Below are 19562 nucleotides of genomic sequence, written 5' to 3'. Positions count from 1 at the left end.
TGATTGTCCTGACCCAACTATTTTAAAGGGCAAATTTTCACCTTTGGAACACACGTCAGACAACCAAAACAGCTCCTCACATCCCCTTTAAATACATCCCACTCAAATCTCCCCCCAGAAATGAGTGCTCTGGGGTCAACAGAAAACATAAATGGCTCCTCTCATTAAATTCAGACCGAGATCACGATAACAACTGATGACCTAAATCCCTACGTGATGTCGTCAGATGATTCTCGTGACCGTGGTAGAACCACAGAAATCTTCCAGAGACCCAATGATGAAACACAAGCTTGCGAGAGCGAATCAAATCAATTAGTAGGCCCTGTTTACCATCTGGCACAGTGCCCGGGAGCCATTTTTGGACAGAATTTCTTTCATTCTGTTTGCCTGGCCGTGTGAAAAAACTATTTCTCGGCTATGTCAGATTACGCCAATAACACTATGCTATTGCAAGCTGTTTTTTTTATTGCATGGCCTTCATACCCTCTAAATGTCATAAGTCGGGACCGCCGTTAATTGAGGACCCCTGCACAGGTAATTAAAACGGTTGTTTTCCGTCATAAGTGGCTTGTAAAACATACTGTAACATGTTGGGGACAGCTGGAGGGCAATGTTATTGTATTGCGTTGGTTCAATACAATAACATCTGCATTTTAGCCAATCAGCTTTCACTAGAAGCATTATCGTAGATTCCCAAGAGGTTTTGCAGCACCCCCACTTTGCCCAACAGGGAGCAGGTGTGTCTTGGCAAAAAAAAAAATAAGGCTCCATGCGAGGAAATGAGCTTCAAAAGCATTTGTTCAATCAAAGCTGGAGGAAAATCATTTCTTGAGGGTTTGGCTTCAAATATGCAATGCTGGTACAATCCAATGAGAGCTGCATCAAGTCTGAAAATGATCCATTTTTACCGACAATCACAGAGCGATATTAATATTTCATTTGTATTATTGTGTTTGTAGGTTGTCAGGAAGTCGAGCTGCACCTGTGCATCAATGGAAAACTCATTTATATTTGGCTTTTTTTTGCCGACACTTTTTGCGTGTACCTTATGAATTATTAGACACTTTTCTTCAAAGCTAACAGGCAATGTGAGGGGGGAAAGCAATTCAATATTTAGAATATCAACAGTCTCCCGTCTGGAATTTATGTTTAATTTTATGTCCCATCGGCAGATTCAAATTGAGAAATGAACTTGTTTTTTAATTGGCCAATAAAGATGATTATCAAAAATACATCATTTGCATGTATGAGGCCACTATTTATATAATGAATCAATGAACTGCATACATTTATTTTTAAATTGCTGCAGAAAAAAATAGCTGAACATACTTTTTGCATATGTATTTGTATATATGACAACTGTCAAGAAAAAAAAATACTGTATATTTACGATTTTCTCCTCTTGTTTACAAATGCAGTATTCAAAACCATGAATTATTTTTGGGAATTATTGCAATACCTTAATTTCAAGATAGAATTAGCCCACTCGAGCACTTATCTAGCGACGTGCGTGCAAAAGTGATGCGGCTGACACCTATGCAAGCGCGGACTTGCTCGAAAGTCGCCCGAGCAAAAGAGGAGTGCCGAAGCGAGAGACTGGCTTGGAAACAGATTGCGCCCGGTCACCATAGAAACAGCAAGGCGACGTGACAATGACTCCGCGGAGCCTGTGGAAGTGCACCAGTGCAGCACTAAGAAAGAGATGGAAGTGGGAGGAGCTGGAAATTACTCACACCAATCTGTTTGTTTTGTTAATTGGACTAATCGCCACATGCCGGGATATCAAATACAGGTGTGTGCATGCACTTGTAGGTCCGCTCTGTTGACCTCACTTGGACTACTAATTTATTTATTTGTCTGTTTGTTGTTGTTATTTGTGCACTGTGTGGTTTAAATCTCATTATACTTGTATGTCATTGTATAATAACAATAAAAGCATTCAATTCAATATCCTGGTGGTAAATAATCAGTTAAGTGATTGCTAAAAAGTCCATAAACAACGCATACAAAACTTTAATTTATCGTACAAAATATTTAGTTTTTTTTGTGCATCCTACAACTAATTTTTCAGTTAAATATTGTTTTGCCAAATTGTTGCATATTAATCGTTGTTGCTTTTTGTCTGTCTGCAGTTGTTAACTGCAATTATACTTTTTTTTTTTTATAAATCAATCACTCCCAGGTGTAAACCTTCTTAACCAATCCACCACTCCACCACAACCCCTTAAGGAAATAGAAAAAAACACACTGAAAGAAAAGAAAAAACACTGAAAGAAAAAAACAACAACAACAAAACTCAGACAGAACTTGACAACAATTTTATATTGAATTAAATTGAATGCTTTTGTTGTCATTATAAAATACAAGCTTTAAGTCTGTTTGTACTTCATACTTTCTTTCAGTGTGTTTTTTTTCTATTTCTCTAAGGTGTTATGGTGAGTGTGGTGGAGTGATCAACAAGGTTTACACCGGGGAGTGATAAAAGATATTTGTCGCCAGTCTCCAGCTCAGACTGTTTTTTTTAAATATATTAAACCTCTTCATATTTAGTAATATCAAACTAAACTTTATTATTTGTTAATTAGTCATGTGCCCCAGAAGAAAATGTTATTCTCTGCATAAAAAGCTTGGAATGACGAAAAAAAATGAAAAATAAACATTCCAAAACTTACAATTAGTGGTGTTTGATTGCAAAATAAAAATAAGAGTCATCACCTTAATACGTATGGTCCAAACAGTCAGTCATAAGATATGAGATACGGAACATAATAACTTTGATGTAACATAGCAATAATAAGAAATTCCCCTTGGAAGCATTCTAACAGAAAGTGCCGGCGATTCACATCATAACAACAAAATTGTTTTTTTTCCCACCAACACTCTGTAGTATTATGGTCTCCGCCATGCAAAAGGTGTATTACAATGTGTTTAATATATCATATTTATATGCCAACACATGAGAATAACGCTAATGGAAAATCGGGCTCTTTTTTTAACATGATTGGACGTTCTAAATCATTTTTTTCTGTTGTTAGAAATAAGAAAAGCTAAAGAACGTCATCCCTTTTGCTATTCTAGATCTTATTCTCCCAATCTCACCCATTACTACCTTCCCACTCTCCCATCTGTCCCCTTACGGCCTTTTTTTATCTGCCGTAGCTTTGATACACGGAAGCAAAGCAGTCGTTAGAGCGGCTAAAAAGGTAAATATTGTTCATATCTATCGTTACACAAATAAAAAAGAACAAACCAGGCTACTTGGGAACAGAATGCCGAGTGTTTGTTGTTTGCAGTGTTCACTAACAGGTTTATTTTGTATCTGTGAGTCAAATAAAACAAAAAGTCACCATCTGACAGGTTGCGTACGTTTTGTTCTCTGGCTAAATACTTTCCGCATTTTGGCAGAGATCAACCTTTGATTCCATAAATAAACGCTATTTTTTTTCTTTTTTTTTTGGCATGGTCACCAGAAGCTTTCAGAGTGAAGATGAGTTGAGGATGATAAGAGATTTGGAATAAGATTTCCACTTCCTGTGAGGTCCAAAGCCTTTTCAGTTTCTCTGTTTTGAACACAATATAACACTTAATTTACGATCCTTCTTACAGTATACAACATATATTTACCAGTTATTTCCCCTCAAGAAAAGCGACAGGATGCAAGGCCTTTTCCAGACACCAAAAATCATATTCCCAATATTCTTCCAACGACTTACTGTGTTTTTTATTACCCGGAAAGGTTCAAATCTGTCCAAAACAATCCAAATTTACCATCTAAATTTACTGCCAGACCGATTCAACGACTTTAAGAGGCAACAATACTAATCATAATGACTTAATCACTCTAAATCTTTTGAGAGTCCAAGAAAATAACTAATCAATAACTCATCAACATTTGGAGTTTGTCCATTGACGAAAGACCTTGACGCTACCTTCAGTCGGAGGACAAATGTACACACTGAAGCGGCAAATTGAGCCCAAATGGCAACGCACAGCGGCTTCAGTCTCAATCACAACTTGTCACTTTTCAACTGCATTCTTATTCTGACTTCTATCTTTGGAAGGAAGAAGTCCCGCAGGTCACGCATCGCAGTAGAAGTGTCGGGATGGCGAGAATAGCAGCAATCATATTCCGTTGTGAGCTGTGTAACCCTCAACTATTGATATTTTTAGCCCTACCTGTCAAATGCTGCTTTCACTACAAGTAAGAAGGAACAGTGATGGAGATAGTCATTAAGGATTATTATTTTTCATATTTCTGCTTACAATTTACTCTTCTCCAAAAGCTACATTCAAAGACAAAATGACTACTACAATCAAAACTTATCAAAACTCATATTTAAACCCCTCAACCAAATAAACTAATTATTTCCTTCTCAAGATAAACAAGTAAATAAAATCAAGTTACATCAATCTATGATAATGTAATACTATTTACAAATGTGACCAATATTTGCTCAACCTGTAGTGTCAATATGCTCAAATATGAAATAAAATATGCTTCAAAAATGGTCCTGCACCCTAAAACAAAATTATATATGTCATATTTTTAGCCTTAGACTTTGTTATAGTCAAAATAGTTAACTCACTGTCTTTATTATTATTTTTTTAACATTAAAAGGGGAATTTAAGAGCACGTAAATTTAATTATCAGTTGATAACTATAAATATAACCGCTACCTATATTAAACTGAGGTTTAATCATTATTTTTGTCTCTGTGCTGCATTGAATAGGTTTTCTGGGTAATGTAATTATCTACAACGACAAAACAAAGAGACATAATTCTCTTCACACAGGTTTATGGTGGAAACCAATAACGGTATAAAAGTAGCGATTAATAAATGATCCATTAAAGCCATACGCAAATGATTTATGCACAATAACCCGGTGTGGAAAGTATCCACCCCCTTATACAATGTACCTGCACTCTAACGTCATTCTTCGTTGCCTCGTTATACTCTTAAGACTAATTTTGACATGCGCAGTCTATCGATACGATAACCGCCTTCTCAAAAGATTCCTTGTTATTATCCCACCAGGAACCAAAGACTGACCCTCCTTGCTTGAACTTCTGCTTATATTTTGTAGTTTTTGCATCAAGGCTTCTGCATCTATGTATTTATAATTAACAGTTGTAGTTTCTTCTTTCCCTTTTTTGTGTCAAAGTTAGCATCTTATTATTCATTCGCCTTAATCTTAATTAGAATAGATTTTTTTCTCCATGTTTGTAGAAGCAGCATATATTTCTGTGTTTTTCTGACCCTAAAGCCAAAAGTAATCACCGCATCACAACACTCACTATGGGCCAATTTTCCTAACATCATTATACTAAGATATTAAACTTTCTGGCCATATTTTGAAGCCCAAGCTTCCTCACAAAAAAGCCCCAAAGAACAAACCCCTTTGCGGCCAAACAATCCTTACAGCCAAACTTTTTCGTTACACTTCCGACCTACTAAATCAAGGAACCCGTTTTCCTTCTTGGTACCCAGTTTAATCTCTTTGGGCCTACTTTGGGGACCACCATCCCCTACAAAAGCATATTTTGTCAGCCAACACTTGAGCTTGTCTTATCTCTGTTGCACTGTACACCTCTTTGTGTAGGACTCTTGTTTTTCCACAGTCAGAGCGCTTACGGGGGGAGGGCGTCCAAACAGAGTCTCTCCACTGAGGCGAGACGAGGAGAAGGAGGAGGAAGAGGAGGAGGAAGAAGAGGAGGAAGAAGAGGAGGAGGACGCCATGAGTGCTTGGGCAAGAGAAAGCAGCATCCTCCGCGTAGATCTAATGAGATTGAAAGGCAGAAACCAGAGGAGGAATGCCTTTCTCTTTTTCTCGCTCTCACTGAACACACTGCACACACTCAAGCACCCCCCCACGCCCGTGTTTACTTGGTGTGAAGCCACAGAGTCTCTCTGCAGCAGATTTCGCTCCATTACGCAAATGCTGGGCAACAGGAGGGGATGCCACAAAGAGATGTTTCCCAGCCCTTTTAGGAGGATTGGTCGCTTCAGTTACAAACACGTGCCTGCCGTGTGCATTCACATCGTTGACCATGCCAATAAATAGAATTTAATGGAGTTGCTGCAGCATGACGCCATTGTTATCGCTGTCTATTTCCTACAAATTAGGAGCGTAATTAGCGTGGTGTGGGCCAGAAGATGGAAACCTGCCAGCCTGCCGCATCAGCTGCGACACGGCGCATTCGCATGACAAGCAGTACTTTCCTGATACGCGGCCAAAAGGCACAAAATGTCTTCCCGTTGGCTCGTTTTGTGCCAAAATGACAAGAAGTCATACATTGAAGGCTTTTAGTTAGGATGACGCATTTTTAACCACAAGTTTGGTGTCATATTTCAAGCAGATGAAAGTGGCAAACTAAGAATTTGCTGATTTTAGGTCACTCGGGTTGGTTCGCGGGCCGCTTTAACGTCAACTCGATTTCATGTGGGCTGGACCATTTTAGATATATTTAGATTTTTTTTTAAATAAATGGATTAAATGAACTGGATTAAAGGCCCTGAATATTCAGTTTTTATAGATCTAAAACAATGTTTATTTTAGCTTTTTTTAAATATATTTTTAGATTTTACAAAATGATTTTTGAACTAAAAACACAGAAAAAATGGATTAAAAAATGACAATTAGTGTTTTAAAAGGAGGAAAATCAGGAAATGTAATATACATCTATACTCTTCATTTTGATTTGATCCTAAAACAGAAAGTCGGCACTCATGATTTACTTTCTCGGGCTACACAAAATGATGCGGCGGGCCAGATTTGGCCCCGGGCCGCCACTTTGACACATGTGCTTTACATCATCATACATAGAATTTAGAATAACACTATGAGTCCTGAAATGATATTGCTACTATCGCTAATTGTTGTGTTGTGGGTAAATTGACTTTTTTTCCATGTATGAACATATTTTACTACCAGTAAAGTGTTTAAAAAAAGTATATTATGTCAATTTCAGTGGGGAAAATTAACCAAGTCCAGTTTATTAGTGTTTCTCTGAACTTTTTTAAAACTAGTTCTTGCTTTGCCAAATTAGGGTTGGTATTTTATTTCTGCTTTAACCTCCGCAGATGACGACAACCCATTAAAAAGATTTAAATCAATAAAAGTGGCGTCAGAAGTTCACTGATTGAGATCTTGAGATCTTATAAGGCTGGAGAAAACGCATCGCAGGTTGATCGCATTAATAGCCTATCTTTACGTCATCACGTTTTAAGGTGACACAGATAAAAAAACTAATTCTTTTTTGTATTCAGTAAATCAACAATCCTTTTTTTTTGGCCTCATCATTTGCTAAAGTCCTCATCTGTTTACAAACTGGCTTCACCTCTGTAATTTGTCTATCTCACTCTGCTTTTTGCTACCATTTTATCCACTAAATGATTCAAGGATTCATTAAAAAGTGCCGTGTTTTCCTGAATAATTTAGAACATCGTTAGTTTCAGCTCTGCTCAAATGTTGTATTAGTGATGGATATGATGATTTTCTCGCCAAAGCCGCCAGGTTATGCACGCCGTTGTTTATGAGCCTCGAGGCATGCCAAGTTTTAGGCCTTCTTCGTAGATTGAGATTGATTAAGTGTATAATAAACTTCATAAAGACCAGCGTTCCAAGATTTTTTATGCACTTTTTCCCTTTCTTTTCTGATTTGGTGCGTTCCAGACACCCTTTTGTGTCTTTTTTACTTTTACAATGTTCAAGTTTAGGGTTAAGAACACTAAAAAGAATTTGTAGTAAATAAAGATCCTCCTCTTCTTGCATCAAAAACAAATATCGCCTTATTCTGCATCATTTTTGTGCTTTCTTATTAAATTCAAAAGCAGGATTTGCTGTTTCATGGTGATTTTATGCACAACTATTTAAGTAGCTCATGCAACATTCCGCCTAAAACACATGCCAATTAAGCAGTTAGCAATCCAAACTGAAACGTACTTTAACATTGATCAGAACAGTCTGCACCAAGAACACGACTCTGGCGTCGACATGGGAAAGCGATAGACAGCTGACGCCTGTCAGGTCAATAACCATCAGTCAGCTGATCAGATATTGAGAGACGCATCAATCACAAAAGCACCAGGGATGCTCCGAGAGGAAACACAAACACCTGGGACACATCTACGTTACAGTAGAAAATAGGTTCATGCACATAAATATTAACCCAGTGAGTACCAAAAATGTGTTTTACAATTTTCTCACAGCAAAGTCTGTAATGATGCAATGTAAACAACCACTGTAGTCTGAACTTCCAGCTTTGTAGACCAGGTAAACTTATCCAGACCATCAATATCAGTGAATAAGTTCATTTTAGAGAAATAATTGACTTTGAGGAAGAGCTATTCCAAAATATTTGTAAATAAAGTAACTACCTTTCAAACTCTAGCGAATCATCATGAAGCAGCATAATATCATACCTGTAAATTTATACGTTTTGCCCCTATTTTATACATTTTTTGATCATTTCAAATTGTGTACGCCGTATAAAAACTGTATAAAAAGGGATTTTTTTTGTAAAACCGATCTAATTTTACCCAAAACATCATCATCGACTGCTAATATTGTCATGCTTTAATTATACTTTTTCACTATATAAACATAGCGTGTCAGAAAGCCGTCCACTTTGGAGAAAATTTTAGACTTTTACGTGCGCCCAATGTGAGTAAATACTATGTGCCATGTTGCATTTATACAGCTTTTTATCACTTAATAAGGGGAATTGCAATCATTAATAATGGAAGCAAATGGACGAGTTTGACAGAAATGTAATAAATCACCCAAAAGGGAGCAGACCAGATCACTTCAAAAGGAGACCAAGAATGAAAAATTCCCCAGTTACATCATCCTTTTGGCATGGTTGCGTTCCCGTGTATGGTGAAAATCATTTATCACCCAAATTTAGAAATAATAACATTTTGGATCCACTCCACCGTGCCAACGATCAACGCAATCTGCCATGCTATTGAACACACGTACAGCCTTCATGATCAGCAGGATCTGGTCCTGGTTCAAAAGGGGCCATTTATTGATGTCGCCGGACGCGAGTAAATGTGAGGCCACCTCCGCATTCTCTTTGACCCCACTTTGAAGCCAAACCAATTGTGTTCACCCCATTGCCAGAGACGCACATGAAAGGCCTTGACAACTTTGAAGTCCACACGAGCGCCAAAGTCTCGGCCCCCCGACCACTTAAGGCCTTGCGGCCGGGGCTCCTGAATCAAACATACCTATAAATAAACAAATCCAAATGACTGTCCTGCCTTTGTTTCCGTGGCGATGACAGCGGGGTTATTGTTCTCGCCGAGTTAAAACACAAGCTTTCTTACTATGCTTTGATTATGCTTTCCAAATGCCTATTTTTTTCTTGGCCCAAAAAAATTTACTATGCAAAAACACTGGAAAAAAACATCATAATTGCACTAGAAAATGGTTACAAGGCATATGTATTTTTAATGAGCTTAGGTGGCGCATCAGTGTGAGCCCGGCAGCTGTCCTTTACTAAAAAGAGTGAAATACAGTGCACTTTGCAGATAATATGATTACATTATTTTTGATCAAAGCATTAATGACTGATAAAGTAATGTAGTGCGTTCGTATCGTAAAATTTAACCGCCTACACAATTTGGGTGAACAAAATACACTGTCATGGGAGTTCACTGCAGGTTGGACGTGTCATCGATGAAGGCTTTGGCAACTCAGCCAGATTCATTCTTTTATTACGGGCTTCTAATGTCTGGTCAGGAGAGATTAAAGGTCTGCCACTGCCTCCGGCAACCGGCAACACCATCATTTAGACCCTTTCATTAGGCGTGGACGGCTGTGCAAACAGAATTACCCAAAAGACTACTGGTATTAGACTTAAGGGAAGGCTGTTTCTTAGTAGAGGTTAAAGAGTTGCTTTGCATGGAAAATGAAACAGCGAGAGAATGCCGGCAAATGTTTTTGCAGTTACTAGATGGCATATTTCGCTTGTTATGGCAATCCTATACGTCAAGAAATGAACTACTTAGGGACTGTACGCCAAAAGCAATAGTTATGTATTGAAAGGAAAAGTCCCTTGGACACGGCGTTTTCACAAGAAGGCACTTTTGTACTGTATTAGCATGCAACAATTGTTTTCATCACAATGCCCTTGTTCCCGACTGGATTTTTAGCGCATCTGGATTGAAACTAGATAATTATTTTGTAGTCTGACCAAGTCACAAAGCCCAGAAAGCTTCCAATACAGACAAGATTCTTCTCAGTCTTAACACCTTATTCTTGCTCTCCTGTATTGATCTTGCCAATAACCAATCACAGGCCTTGTAGGAGTGCCCTTGGGTATCGACAAATCCCAAAATCAGGTTTGCCTTACTGCAAAGCATTCTCTCTCGTGCCAAGAAATGAAAAAAAACCGCATATATTTTCATTTTTATTCTTTCTGCGCATATTTTTTAAAACCTGTGATGCACAGAATCTGCGAAACGTGAAGCGTGAAGTACCGAGGGATCACTGTACTTTGTTTTTGGACATTTTTTTTCATCTTTAGCCTACTGAGCAGGAGACATGTTGCCCACGTCCACCCCTAGACGACGCCTATCCACATGCACAAGCGCATACACAGAAAAAGCCTTGATCAGACCAAGGTACATTATCTACTGCGGTTGCCTAGCAACCAAATGGAGACACACAATATAATTGTTCATTTGTAACCAGCTGTGTCAGCAATGGCTCGCCAAGTCGGAGAAGCTGTTTTTTCCAATCCTGACATACTCCCGTTCCACATTTTGTGCAAAATCATGTATTAAAAAAAATATATTGCAGCCATATTATTGCCTGGAACTGATGACTTCCTATTCATTAGTTAAAGAAGTCATTTCTATGCATACTTTAGCTTTTAAACCCATTTAATATGGCATGTTAAAAGTCATTTGGGTGTCTTTAGCATTGAGAAGCTAAAAAAAGTTTTCAAGTTGGCCCCTCACTAATCCTAAATTTAAACCTATATCATATAAAAGTAACTAAAAAAACAACATTTGACCTGGAAAATGTATTTCATTGTACATGTATGTATGTTGCAATGCATCTCACGTTTTGGACTCAATAATCGAAGCGCTAAAAAAATAGCCGACAGCCCGATAACTGACCTCGGGAAGGTGACGCCAAATAAATTTGCTGAAAAGACGGACAAACAAAAGAAGCCACTCTCTCACTCGTGACGCCGCGTTCCGCCGACACCCAGCGGGCGAAAGACTCACCCAGTGAGAACGACCACGAAGTCCATTACATTCCATCCGTTACGGAGGTAGGAGCCTTTGTGGAATGCAAAGCCCAGGGCGATGATCTTAATGGCTGCCTCAAAACAGAATATTCCAATAAAGTAGGGCTCTGTGTCGTCCTGTCGTTGGGAGAGAGAAAAAAATCAGAGTAAGAAAGGGGCATTTAAATAAAAAAATACAGCTAGAGACTTAATCAAGCATAAAGTGAAAGAAAAAGGGGTAAGTAACATGGAGAAAGAAAGATCACTCATTTTATCTCTTCATCCGAACCAAAGCGAGAGTTCAAGAAGTTGAACGCTGTTCTTTAAAGGGCGGCACACCAAAAAAAAAGAGGGAAAATCTAGGGACAAAAATATTTATGCCCATTGCAGGAGGTTATTAGTCAACAGAAGACCATGCATGCTTTAGATCACATGTGTCAAAGTAGCAGCCCGGGGGGCAAATCTGGTCCGCCGCATCATTTTGTGTGGCCCGGGAAAGTCAATCATGAGTGCCGACTTTCTGTTTTAAGATCAAATTAAAATGAAGAGTATAGATGTATATTACATTTCCTGATTTTCCCCCTTTTAAATCAATAATTGTAATTTTTTTATCCATTTTTTCTGTGTTTTTAGTTCAAAAATCATTTTGTAAAATCTAAAAAATTATTTAAAAAAAGCTAAAATAAACATTGTTTTAGATCTATAAAAAACTGAATATTCAAGGCTTTTAATCCAGTTCTTTTAATCCATTTATTTAAAAAAATCTAAATATTATATCTAAAATGGTCCGGCCCACGTGAAATCAAGTTGACGTTAAAGCGGCCCACGGACCAACCCGAGTCCGACACCCTTGCTTTAGAAAAGATGGAACCTAAATGTGAAACTAGGAGCCATTCTGTACAAAAAACAACAACCAATTCTTAAGAGAGCATGTATGAAATTGAAGGATTATAAAGTAAACCACTGTTGATTTGATTCTACTTATTTTAATGAGTACTTTTGCCTAAACCTGAAGCAAGCAAATGTCATAAAAAATAAAATTCCCAGTCATTTTTGTACTACAAGACACACTAAATACAGGGAACTAAAGACACTTTTTACACCTGGTGGAAAAGAAAAGCAGTACAGCGATAAAAATGTAAGACATACCAAGCAGCAAACTAAATCTAAACAGAACACTAAAAAAACAAAGCCGTTTTTCCTTCCGTCAGGTCGAAAACGAGCATTGCAATGAAACCGAAAGTTTTAAAGGGAAAGTAAAGAGTCTGCTTATTGTTGGCGAAGGAGTCGGCGGTGTAAGAAACATTGCGCCTGTCCTCAAAATTCATTACTGGTTAAAAAATGCTTAAATGATGACATGATAGATTACTTCCTATGTTTGAATGCCCTGCACGGGGCTTGAACAACGGCTATCTTACGCTTGCACTCAAGCCCTTTCCACCCTCTTTGGTTTTCCTCACTCGCTTTCAGCATACTTCAAGCTGACAGACACGGTCCCCGGCCCCCCGAATCCTGCTGCGGCTTCCAACATAAATAATCATATAAAAGGCAATGTGACGGGCCAGAGCAGGAAAACGAAATGTGACCTTTTCTATATCGTGGTCCGCCCACGCTAAAGCAAGAGTGATAATACACGTTAGACAAGAATTATCGTATCATGAAAGGTGTTTTCAACACGTGTTGTTCAGGGCTGTGGAGGCTTTAATTCTTCACGTATAGATTCTAAGCTACGATGGAGTCACAAACGGTGAATATAAAGTCGTTTAAAGGGTTTAATCGCCGTGGGATGGCGAACGAGAATACGCTAAAATAACTTGAGCCAAGAAAATCGCATTAACTCCTGATTATAATCTTGGAAAACACAGATCGAGGGTGTTTTTTTTTAAATCACGGCCTGCCTCACATCCATTAACGCCATCCCATAAATAAAAGCGGATCACTTGCTGCCATTAAACGGCTGCTGTTCGCAAGGGGAAGTAGACGATGAGATCTAAAAGGATCCTTCGTTGTCTAACAACTCTCACTGCTCGCCCAGTTTGTTTTCCTCGTCATAACAATCTCGTATACGGAATACACGTCGCAGCTGCGGAGAGCATTTGAAGCAGTAGCAGGTGGGTGAATGTGACAGGAATTCATTAAGTTAGTCACACAAAGCTGTGGCTCCTTCTAACACGTGCTATTTTAAACTCAAAAGTAAAAAAAACTGCAAAATGCACGACTTCCTTATTGTACTGTATTTTGTAGAAAGTATTGATTCCCAGTTCTTCACCACTTCCCTTAGGTTTTTGAAACTTGAACAAACGTGAGGACAAATATTGTTACTCTTCACCAAAGGAAAATTCCATGAGGTTTTCAAGTAAAAATGGCATCTTACCAGGCGTTCCGACATGGGCGTCTTGTCGCTGGCAGGTAGATGTTGCTCCAGGGCCAAGACGATGCAGTTGGCGATGATTGTTGCCAGGATCATGTATTCAAATGGAGTGTGAGGATTAAGGAGCACTTGAAAGTCAAGCAGCATTCATTTCATTACAACATCAATCATTCAAACATCTTCTAATGGAGTTTAAAGTACACTATCTGGACAAAAGTCATTTAATTTAGCAGTCTAGATTGCACCCATTATTTGGTACACTCATTGTAAATTCTTAAAATAGATCACAGATTTTTTTTATGATCCAGCAGGAAATTTGAGTATATCAACATCCATTTTTTGTCCAGAAAATGCACATTGAATCTTTTCTTAACCTTAACTTAAGATGCCTATTTGTGGAATGTCTAAAATTCTAACGGTAAACTTCATATATGCAAATATTTTAGAAAAGTGAAGTTGATTGGAATAGAAAAAAAGCAATTGCTTGGAATCTACTATTTTTCTGCTCGCATATATACATAAATATTATTCCCAATATCCTAATGTAATGAAATTTTTGAGAAAAGGCGAATGACTGATGCCATTACATTTTGACATGAGTCCATTAAAGCAAAAAAGCATCAAAAATACCCTAGTTGAAGGCTTTCTGGCGAGAAAGAAAGCATCCTATACATGGTCTCCTGATCTTTCCACATGGTTGATCATTTCTAACTATTTTCAATGGCTGGCTCATTCTGCGATCCATTTTCGCTAGGTCATTGCCCACGGGTCAGGTCTTATTGAGGGGTTGGTAATGAAATGCTAAGAAATAGAAAGTTTATGACCCTAGTCTTACTATCATAAAAAAACTAGACGCTGACCCATATGAAATTCTGTCATATCTCTGATTCCATTCATAATATTGAGACTATATTGTTTTTTAATCTCTGTTAGATTTCAGTTATGGATAACAATTTATGTATATATATACATCACTTCCTGGTACACAATCACAATATTGCTACTAAGAAATTTCTCACTGATTTTTTTCCCTACATTGTAATCAACACTGATCTGGGCCTGAAAACAATCACTTCCATTTCAATTTACTATTATTTTTAAACAGCCTGTCTTTAAAACATGTCCAATTTTGGATTTTGATGCTTTCCACTTGCTCAATAACGCTCCATCACAGTTTAAACAGATTTGCCATCTATCTGTCAACCAATGGCTGAAATGTGAGTCCACATTTTCTACAAACTTGCCATTCTCATTGCTAAGACTTTCCTACACCCTTCGACGTAAAACACATCTTTGGCCTAGAAAGGACAAGTAAAATGACTAAAACACCAAATCCAGTCTCTGATCTTTAAAAAAAGGAAACCATGGCTGTTTTTTATAGTTCGCCTTAAGACAACATAACAGAATAGGCGGAGTGGGCGACTTCAGCACCATGGAGAGGGCTCACAAAACTCTCGAAAACAACTCCAAATGTGTGTGTATGGAATTCGATTCGGTGTGTATTATTGTATTCTAGCTTTAAGACGTGCATGAACCTCTTAGCCAGGTAGCATTTCAGATTTTCTGACAATAACCCCCCCCGGAGCGACAGGTGCAACCAGTGGTTTTCGGACAGGAATCGAGGAATACTGTCGATGGACACCCGTGTATTTTTTCTTTTCATTCTGTGGTTATGATTTGCAAAGGATATGGCCATTCTGTTATACGTTTGGCATACTTCCTGATGAGGTTGTCCTCGCGGAAGATGAAAAGGGAGCGGTTGACAGTCAAGCAGTTTTGCTTGACGGGGTTGGGGTTGTAAATGGCCATTGTCCTGGCCCTCTGGGCCATCGACTGCTTGTACATCCTCTGGCCGCCCGGAGCGCCTCCTCCACGGGCGGCCCCTCGCCCCGCACCGGGCGCGCCTCTGCCTCCGACTCCTCCGCCTCCGCCACCGCCACCACCACCACCACCGTTGCCAGTGCCGGTGCTCCCTCCGTAGCGGGTGGGGAGATCTTCGGAAATACGAGCCATTCTGGAAACGCAAAGATCCGATTGGAAAAATCCGAAGTGGTTTCAGTGGGAATGGAGGAGAGACGCATCACAACAAAACGCGCTTCATCCAAAAAGCACAAATTCTTTGGCTTGGCTTTAAGAGCGAGCACTAGAATCGCAGATGTTTCCGCTGATTCATCCTTGGTAAAACGTCCAAATGGAAAAAAGTTACAGCCCCCCGCCCCCCCCAAAAAGGGAGGAAAAAAATGACTCCAGTTGTAAAGAGACAAGATCACTTCATTGAAGCTGTTGCATCCACGGAGGGGAGAAATCCTGCCTCCCCATCATGTCAGCATCGTGGCCGTAGCCAAACACCAGTTGAAATGCCGGTTCCTTTTCCTTTTCTTTTTTTTTCAACCCCCCTCTCCACAGAGAGGGCTGGGTCAGTCCAAACAACACGCGCGTTCTCAATAACTGACAAGCAAATCTGACGTCAAGGTTCCTCCGGTGAACTGTATTTTGGAGCTCTCCCTGTATGAAGCCGTCCGGGTCTCCACGAGTCCCCCCAGTGGAATAAGGAAGAGCTCTCATGTGATCGATGACAGCCTATCAGTGATCGCTCCCTTCCCCGCCTCTACTCCCTGACTGGAGAAGAGCCAGGTGAATTAATGAAAGCTGTAGTAGTGCATGTGCTGGGTGTCAAACATGCAGTCGGCGAGCCAGAAGTGGCCCGCCATCTGGTCCGATCCGGTCCGCGAAGTAGTAATATTTTCATTTTTTTTGACAAGGGTGCCACAGAAATAGAAGTTTGTGAGGGGTGGGATCAGCTGACTGCATTGTGTTTAATTATTTTAATCAGATTTGTCTTTTTTTGCATATTATTCTGCCTCTGTGAAGAACGTCTTTATTCGTAGAGGATTATGGGATGGAGTTTACCTTACCAAGTGTGTGTGTAAGTAAGTGAGTCTAAAGAATGGAACTATTACTCGAGATGTGTACGTTGCAATTGTTGACAAGAGTGTGGTCGAAGGACATGCTTGTGGAGTCTTTCAATAAGAAAATGCAGCATAACATAAAGCCCTTCCACACCACTGCAAACCAGGCCTGTTTATGGAACATTAATTACCAGCGGGAATTGTTTTATGCACGCCGGTTACCGGAGATGATGCTGATGCTTTTGGAAAATTGGATTGTAAAGATTTGTTTAAAAGTAAATCTCATTTACGGGTAATGATGGGGGGATAATGACAATAAAGACTATTCTTTTGGCTGGGTTTCACTTGGCATTCAAACTCAAATACACTAATATTTTGGGGAGATATATCTGTCTCTTCTTTTTCAATACTAGACTGTTATCATCACTTTAGTGGTGACTGCGTATCACGTTTCCCTTTTTTAGATAAACCACAGACAATTTCACAAGATACTGTGAGACAGTCATCTGCTGGTTCATTTCAGACACTGCAACACACTTGGATTATATACTGTAGTACTTTACAATGATAAAAAAAAAACATTAAAAATATACTTTTGAGCTCAATTTAGAAACCATGTTATAGTTGTTTTTGTGTGTGACACTGTGCTTTAATGTAAACATCTTCAAATACATAAAAAGAATGAGTAAGATTGAATAAAAATGACTTCTATACAGTACTATACTAGTTGGTTCATGTTGCCACTAATGGCTTGTCAACATTATGATGTTTTTTTGTAAAAAATAAAAAAATGACTTACCTGGTAGGCCATCCTGTATTTTTTTCCATTTCACGCTCCCGAAATAAATCTCCTAAACCTCCTTGTGCTCCATTCAAGTGTAGAACTTTGTCATAATTAGTCATCTTGGTGTCACAGTGTTCCCAGGAAGGCTCCTCTTGCTCTATGGTTGCAACATGCGAGCCCCCAGGTCGCTCATTTGCCTCTTGGCGAGGCCCACCCTGGTCACGTGGCGCGGCCCAGGCGTCCTCGTAGCTTGCCCCCAGGGTGAGCATCCGCCATGAGCTAAATGTGGCTGAATTGACAGAAAAGACAACAAAATTATTACTTGGAAAGTAGAAGATAATGATTGAGTATCATTTAGTTTTCTATTTTTCTTCTAACTCATACTCCTCCATTGTTTTTTCCATTTTTCATAACCTTTGACCTCTTGGGTTTGCAAGACAATTTTGTATTGAAAATATGCAGGATTGTTCTTTTGCTTGGTTATATTAGCATTGGTTAATAAAATTAATATTTATTTAGATGATCATGTGGCTGATGGGATTGAATTTTAAATATTCAAAAATACGTTGGTGTGGTTGACTTTGGCAAGGATACGCAATACAACAACATATTTTTTAATCATTTGTGTCTTCTGAGGTGTACTAACTACCAGCGATGATTTGTGCATTCACAAAATGAGCCCCTAATATATGCCCAAGTGAATTAATTGATGTGACATTACATCTAAAACATCTATTCATCATCACTGACACTTAGAATTAATGACTCTATTTTATTTGGGAAACTTCACACTGGCCGCTCATAAGTTGACGAAGTAGTGCCTTTTTTTCTTTTTCATTTCAAGTACAAAATCCAAGATCTCCTCATAGAGAGATCATCTACGAGGACAGTACTAAGAAAGACGTGTGTCGTATGGCTGGACTTTCCCATTTCCTACGTGTTGGACCTTTCTACACCTCCGAAAACTACTTTGCAGACATCCAAATTTGCTGCCCCGCTCCGAAAATGCCATTTTCCCATGGCCTATTTCTCCAGCTGATCTAGCCCGATCACATCAGCAGTTCCTTCCGCCACTTCTATCGCCTGCAACCATGGCAGCCATCATGTCCAAAGGGGTTGTTAATTGGTTTCAGAGGGCCCACTCGAGCTCTCCCTTCTGTAAACTAGCACCGAACATTACAACAAGCCTAACATTGTTTTACAATTACAGCCACGGAATTATTTCACTATTTCAGATTCCACCATTTTGTTTTATGTGTTTTTTAGACTGCCTATTGATTCATTCTGTTACGATTAGTAATGTGGTTGTACCCAAATGCAGGGAAACAATCAACGAAGTAGAAGGAGTGCTCTAACAAAACTTTAATTATTTAAGGTAGGAATCTTTAGGAAATAAGAAGGACTTAGCAATAAATAACAAAATCAAACCTTTTATGGAAGATATGGCATGAAGCAAACAACGTAGACAATCTGACAATAACTAACAAATACACAAAAGAGACAAACAAGGGTTGATTACAAAGTACACGCAGCTGGTTACGAAAGGAAGGCAAGGCCAGAGGGACATAAGAGGCAAAAACTAAACAAACCAAACAAACAATTTCTCACTCATTTTATGTTATATTCAAACTACTACACGTCAAAATAAATGATCAGAGATATGGAGATGACAAAAAAAGTGTCAAATGACGACTTTCTGACAAATAAATGAAAAAAATAAAGAGTGTGATCATTTAGGCAAGTGACTTGGTGGTGCAGTTTAAAAAAAAACTAAATTAACAAATGAAGGTATTACCATAAATGACAGCAGATTGGATTTCAGCCCATTTGGAGGAGCGAGGAGGATTTCTCTTCATGACGGTTACAATCATAAAAGTCAACTTGCAGGAGAGGCTGAAAGCGACTGAATGGCACACATGCTAAAGTTCTCATTTAGATAAAAACACTGTAATGTCTCCCACTGTGGAATGCGGAAAGGCTGCATCCTGTCAAGCTGTGTTTGAGGACCTTATCATCAGAATCCTGATTGAAAACCGCCTTTGCATTTGGCATTCAACAGCTTTTAAGTGTGTTTTATAGTCAGGAAGGGAAAGATTAGCAGCCCATTTGGAAAAACCAAGAGGCATACACTGAGAGATGCATTTTTAATCCAGTCCAAAGGCCTTTTTTTCACGAGCTGATTAGCTTCCTGTTTCTTTGGAAGCATCATTTAACAATGGTTTACACCACCATAGAGGAAATAATTAGTACTG

At 38.9% G+C, this 19562-nt stretch overlaps 1 protein-coding gene across 2 annotated transcripts in view; it reads right to left on the bottom strand.

Moving 5' to 3' along the window:
- The window catches only part of cacna1bb (calcium channel, voltage-dependent, N type, alpha 1B subunit, b), a 69389-nt gene extending 50042 nt beyond the window's left edge, over window positions 1-19347 (bottom strand). For both annotated transcript variants that reach the window (XM_077623341.1, XM_077623342.1), the window contains exons 1-5: window positions 19106-19347; window positions 17326-17599; window positions 15309-15631; window positions 13621-13727; window positions 11245-11384 (exon numbers count right to left, since the gene is read on the bottom strand). In XM_077623341.1, coding sequence (XP_077479467.1) covers window positions 11245-11384; window positions 13621-13727; window positions 15309-15631; window positions 17326-17599; window positions 19106-19181 — 920 coding nt within the window. In that variant the 5' untranslated portion in view covers window positions 19182-19347. The remainder of the gene's footprint in view (window positions 1-11244; window positions 11385-13620; window positions 13728-15308; window positions 15632-17325; window positions 17600-19105) is intronic.
- Window positions 19348-19562: the final 215 nt, after the last annotated feature.

Source organism: Stigmatopora argus, chromosome 16 (genome assembly GCF_051989625.1).
Source record: "Stigmatopora argus isolate UIUO_Sarg chromosome 16, RoL_Sarg_1.0, whole genome shotgun sequence".
In the NCBI taxonomy this organism is placed as follows: Eukaryota; Metazoa; Chordata; class Actinopteri; order Syngnathiformes; family Syngnathidae; genus Stigmatopora; species Stigmatopora argus.
The sequence above is the reverse complement of the archived record's forward strand: the minus strand, read 5'-3'. Positions and strand labels throughout refer to the sequence as shown.